The sequence below is a fragment of the Limulus polyphemus genome, unplaced genomic scaffold, assembly GCF_000517525.1.
Source record: "Limulus polyphemus unplaced genomic scaffold, Limulus_polyphemus-2.1.2 Scaffold483, whole genome shotgun sequence".
NCBI classification, from domain to species: domain Eukaryota; kingdom Metazoa; phylum Arthropoda; class Merostomata; order Xiphosura; family Limulidae; genus Limulus; species Limulus polyphemus.
The window spans coordinates 182,009-187,234 of record NW_013666093.1 but is presented as its reverse complement, the minus strand read 5'-3'; the positions used below and the strand labels follow the sequence as shown (position 1 = coordinate 187,234).

General features: G+C 31.8%; 1 protein-coding gene across 6 annotated transcripts in view; it reads left to right on the top strand.

Moving 5' to 3' along the window:
- Positions 1 to 3,894, top strand: part of LOC106458541 (tripartite motif-containing protein 2-like) — a 53,273-nt gene extending 49,379 nt beyond the window's left edge. For all 6 annotated transcript variants that reach the window (XM_022384790.1, XM_022384788.1, XM_022384789.1 and 3 more), the window contains one exon: positions 1,636 to 3,894. In XM_022384790.1, the coding sequence (XP_022240498.1) occupies positions 1,655 to 3,703 (2,049 nt within the window). In that variant the 5' untranslated portion in view covers positions 1,636 to 1,654 and the 3' untranslated portion in view covers positions 3,704 to 3,894. The remainder of the gene's footprint in view (positions 1 to 1,635) is intronic.
- The last annotated feature ends 1,332 nt before the right edge of the window (positions 3,895 to 5,226 follow it).

Below are 5,226 nucleotides of genomic sequence, written 5' to 3'. Positions count from 1 at the left end.
ATATACGTTTTAAAAACATTGGGTGGTGGGTATTCTTAAGATCCCAAAACAAGTCATCTCAGGAAGTTGCAAGCCTTATACATGAAAATCACTTTAACTGTTTGTGCATGGGTGGGGTTAAAGTGTACATGTCATGGCTTTGTCATTATATGTAATTATACAACTTTATTATCAATGTGTGTCAAAAACTTGGCATCAAAACATAGTTTGTAATTCAAATTTTGAGATATTAAGTTTTAATTTCGTAATTTCAAAAGAAAATATTTAAATAAATAGCTTGACACATATTAAATACTTATAGCTCAGAGATAGTGTACATTTATAGCTTTCAATCTTTTTACTTTACTGAGATTGAAACCAGAAATTCACATCCTGTGTTTTAAAATATGTCAATAATTCTCTCTACTATTTGCTGTTGCATTAGTTATAACAAAAAGAAAAATGTTAATTTATTGAATTTTCTATAAGGCTAGCTTATTCTATTGATATTTTATGAATTATTTGGTCTACAGTTTCATTGTTTACTGTTACCAAGATTGCCTCTAGCAGCTAATGGAATTATTTTAACCTACTTGTAGCCTAACCAATTAAATTATAATAGTTTTAGGACATTGTATATTATTTGTACATGTTAATATTTTGTGCTCTAAGTTGAATATTTGAAATAAATAAAAATTACGTAAAGTACTACCAAGAAGTAGGGTTAAATTTTGTCAAGGCTTTTGAGTGCAAAAACTGAAAAAGTGCGAGAGCCCACACAAGTCCTAAACTTCTTGTTTTTATGTGTGTATATATATATATATATATATTTATTGTTATAAAAGTAACATAAATGCAGAAATTAAAAGTCTATTAGGTTAAATAAGAAAAATTAAGTGAAAAAAATGTTAAATAAAAACTATTCCTTATTGCTTCCACACATCAAAATGCAGTTGTGCGAAGCATAATTATAATTTTACAATGCATGCTGATAACTCCATATTTTTTTACACAAAGCTGCCCTATTATGATAAATAACTTTTGCCATACTCAAAGTGTGGTTGTAAAGCAATAAACCTAAATGACCCTGAGACTAAAAGTATTTGCTTTGACTATAAGACTTAATAGTGTATAATTGTCTGTTACAATATGCTGTCATTCTAGAGAGAGAAAAAAAGGGAAATTTAGATTTATTTTGTATTTCCAACTTTTTATTTTACCCTACATTGCTGATTTTCCTACAGTTAGTGTTAGGGTAGAGAAAATAAAGATAATAGATACAATTGTACTGAAAACCAAACAAAAAACTAAATTTACTTATGAGGTTCTAGAGGTTATGCAAATGAAATATTAATACTGTAAGATAAAGTAATTTTAGTCTTAACATAAAAATCATCTTTCACTTAGACTCTGAATTCACATAACAAATCTTGAGTAAAAATATTTTATTGGAAATTGTTTTTATTTGTATATGTTTATGTGTGTTTACATAATTTAAAATGTTTATTAAAAACATAATCAATTTGAAATTATAGCACACATTAATTCTTTAATATGGGCTTGGTCCAGTGGACTGACTCCATGATCATAGAGTTTTAAGTACTTTTTTTATTGGAACTAAGTTTTTTAAAAGTGTGTTATTTTTACATTTTTTAGGTCCCAATTAGGTAGGAAGATGATGACACCATCTACCTTGGTAGAAACTGTCTCAATCAACTATGAAGACTTCAGTGAACATTTTCTGACTTGTAGCACCTGTTTGTGCACATATGATAGCCAAGAACACATCCCTAAGTTATTATCTTGTTCCCATTCTGTCTGTAGAAGCTGTCTGGAGAGAATTGTTGCAGCTACTGGTGTGCGAGATGCTGGCTCATTTCGTTGCCCCATTTGTCGCGAAACAATCCCACTTCCTCGTGGGGGGATTAATGCTCTCCCACCAAGTTTCCTGGTTAACCAGCTTCTTGACCTGATGTCCAGACAACGAAGAGAAGTAGTTCCAAGATGCTCAACACACACCACTCAAGAGCTTTTGTTTTGTGAAAGCTGTGACTGTGTGTTTTGTTCAGCTTGCACTGAAGGAAGTCATGATAATGGAAATGGAAGCTACAGCCACACTGTGATACCCTTCTCTATAGCAATCAAAAGAATGTCAGAAATTTTGTTGTATAAAGCAAATCTTTGCATAGGGAAGCTGAATGCAGCAGCTGAGAATGTGCATAGTGAAGTGGGTAAGCTAGATCAGAATGTAGATCATACTTTTGAGTTAATCAATAGGACTTTCCAAGAAGTCATTAATACTGTAGAAAAGAGGAGACAGGAGGTATTGGGAATGGTTAAAAAAATTCGGGATGAAAAGAAGAAAGTACTATTGGAACAGCTTGCTATGATTCAAGGAGAGAAATCTAAAGTGGAACAAGAATGTCAAGGTCTTCAACATCAAGTGGAAGTCCGAAATATCACTAAGAAAATAAGTGACTTGAATGAAAAAATTGATGCTGTAAAAAATGTTATGGAACCAAGGGAAAATGCTTTTATTAAATATGAACACTTGCATAACTCTGCATTTTCTGATATTGAAGCTGCCTTGAATGTTTTTGGGAGGGTGAGAACTAGTAAAACATTTCCAACTCTCTGTACTGCAGATGTACATGATACCTCTGCTCACCTTCATTCTTGTTCATTACTTAGAACTGTTGATTACCATGGCAGTTTGCAGACAGTCGGTGGTGATCCTGTTGCTGTTGAGCTTCGTTATGAAAATGGGGATGAAGTAGAAGTTCAGCTTTTAGATCAAAATGATGGGACATATAGTATAAAATACACTCCTGAACTACCTGGTATTTATAAACTTCACATAAACATCTTTGGTAGACCAATCAAGGACAGTCCATACCAGTTTACATCTTCTGAGCACATCAATCCTGTTTTTTGCTTTGGATCTGCAGGAGCAGGAGATGAACATTTTTTGCAGGCTGCAGCAGTTGCCATTAACAAGGCAGGTCGTGTATTTGTTCTTGATACAGGAAACAGTCGTATCAAAGTCCTTGGACCATCTCTAGAATTTCTTCAACATTTTCATGGAGATGGGTTGGAGGAGCGAGGAGGAACAGGCATTGCTGTGACACCCAGTGACTCCCTACTAGTCATCAACTGGAGAACAAGATATGCCACAGAGCTAAACTTTGATGGTATGTTGATCAGCCAGTTCACCCATTCTGACTTTGTAGAACCACTTAGCTTAGTAGTAAATAGTAAAGGTGAAATTTTAATTGTGGACAATAGGCTCAAATGTGTCTTTGTTTTAGATCCATCTGGGAAACTTTTACGCAGAATTGAACTCAAGCGGAAAGGAAGTCGTCATTCAAAATATGTCAGTCTTATTGCAACAGGTCCTCAGGATGAGATCTTGATTGCTGACTCACACATTCAAGTTTTCAGTCCTGGTGGAGAATTCCTCAGAGAGATTTATCCAGAAGGGAGAAATCGAGGTCATTTTGGAGGCATCACTTATGACAAGAAAGGATACATACTTGCTTCTCGTTCAGATAAGAATAAACACTACATTCAGGTGTTTAACTTCATCTCAGGCCAACTTTTATATTGTATTGACAGTGCTGATGCTAAATTAAAGAGACCAGCAGGATTAGCAGTTGATGACCAATACAATGTTGTTGTAGTTGATCTTGGTAATGACTGTGTCAAAAAATATCGATATAAATAGTAGATAATTTATGTTCTAAGGTAATGAAGTTATCTATCTATGCAGAATGTATTTAGCTGTTAGTTTATCAAACTGAACAAATGTAGGAAAAATTAGTTTGCACTTTTATGATTAAAGGAAGAAAAAGTTCTGGATTATATTGTTGTTTTATCTTTTGTACTTTTTTTTCTTTTATAAATGAGTAGAACATTATTTCATAATGTAATATAAGCCAATTATTCTTACATTTTAACACATTTATTACTAGACATTTCCATTACTGTAAATAAAATAACTACCTACACCTCCAGAATATATCATTATTAGCCTTTTATTCCGCTATTACAGCTTAATCAGGAGATGTCAATAACCTAAAAGTCTGCTAATTAAGGTTAAACTAAATTTAGTTTCAACTTAATTAGCAAACTTGTAGATTATCAATAGCTCCTGATGAAGCTGTAATAGCAAAATACTGAGCTAATAAAATATATATTCTGGAAGTGTAGGAGGTTATTTCATTTATGTAATTAGTAATATAAGGTCATCTTTTGTGTTTTTGGATTTGATAGCTCTTGTTATCTTAGTGTATCAATTCCCTCTTGCATTTTTAACTATGACTACTCAACATAGGAACTTTTTGCCATCAATTTATCTTGTTTGTAAGTTCTTAAGTTTATTCTAAGTACATTTGCAAAAATGAAGCCAAAAATAAACAGAACTGTTACTTTTGTGGGAATAGTTATATTTCACACATATACAGTATAAAAGTAATTATGATTTTGCAATGTAAGGAAAACATGTTTGTTTGTTTCTGTCTTGGCTAGACAATACTTTAAACACATAGGAAAAATAAGCCTGTTGGTTAATAGATCTAAATATAATGTTAAAATGTGTCATCCCATGAAATTCCATGTTTCAAGTTCATATGAAAAGGTACTTGGTTCTGTGATTATGAAATTTATCAATCAGTAGTATGATGAATATCATGTTTATTTAGTATATTGAGGAGCAGGTCATGTTGTGTTCCTCAATGTGAACAACAAGAGTAGAGTCTCTTGGATTTTGAAGAAATATTAATAATAAGGAATGAATAATGTGGGATTTTCATTTAATTTGTGGTTATTATAATTGAAATTATCAATTAATAACACATTTTAGTGTTATAATTGAAAAAATGCTTCATTATTTTAAAAACTATGTTGTGTGCTATGTGGGTGTGTTTAAAAGTACATGTACTTCTTCAGTTGTTTATAATTTACCTACTTTTTATATATACATGAATTATTGGTCTATATCTTTTTAATTTAAATTAATTATATTTTTGGAATATTCTTACCAGTAGTTAGATCAGTAAATATGGTATTAACACACTAAGGGAACAAGGCCAGTTAAACTACAGGTTGATAATCTATTGTTTATACTTGTATACATGTTGAATGAAAAACAGTTATGCTTACATTAAGTCATATTATTTATCTTTTGTGTATTTATATAGTTAGCCATTTTACTTAAGTATAGCAATTGGTGGTCAAAGAAGAACCATT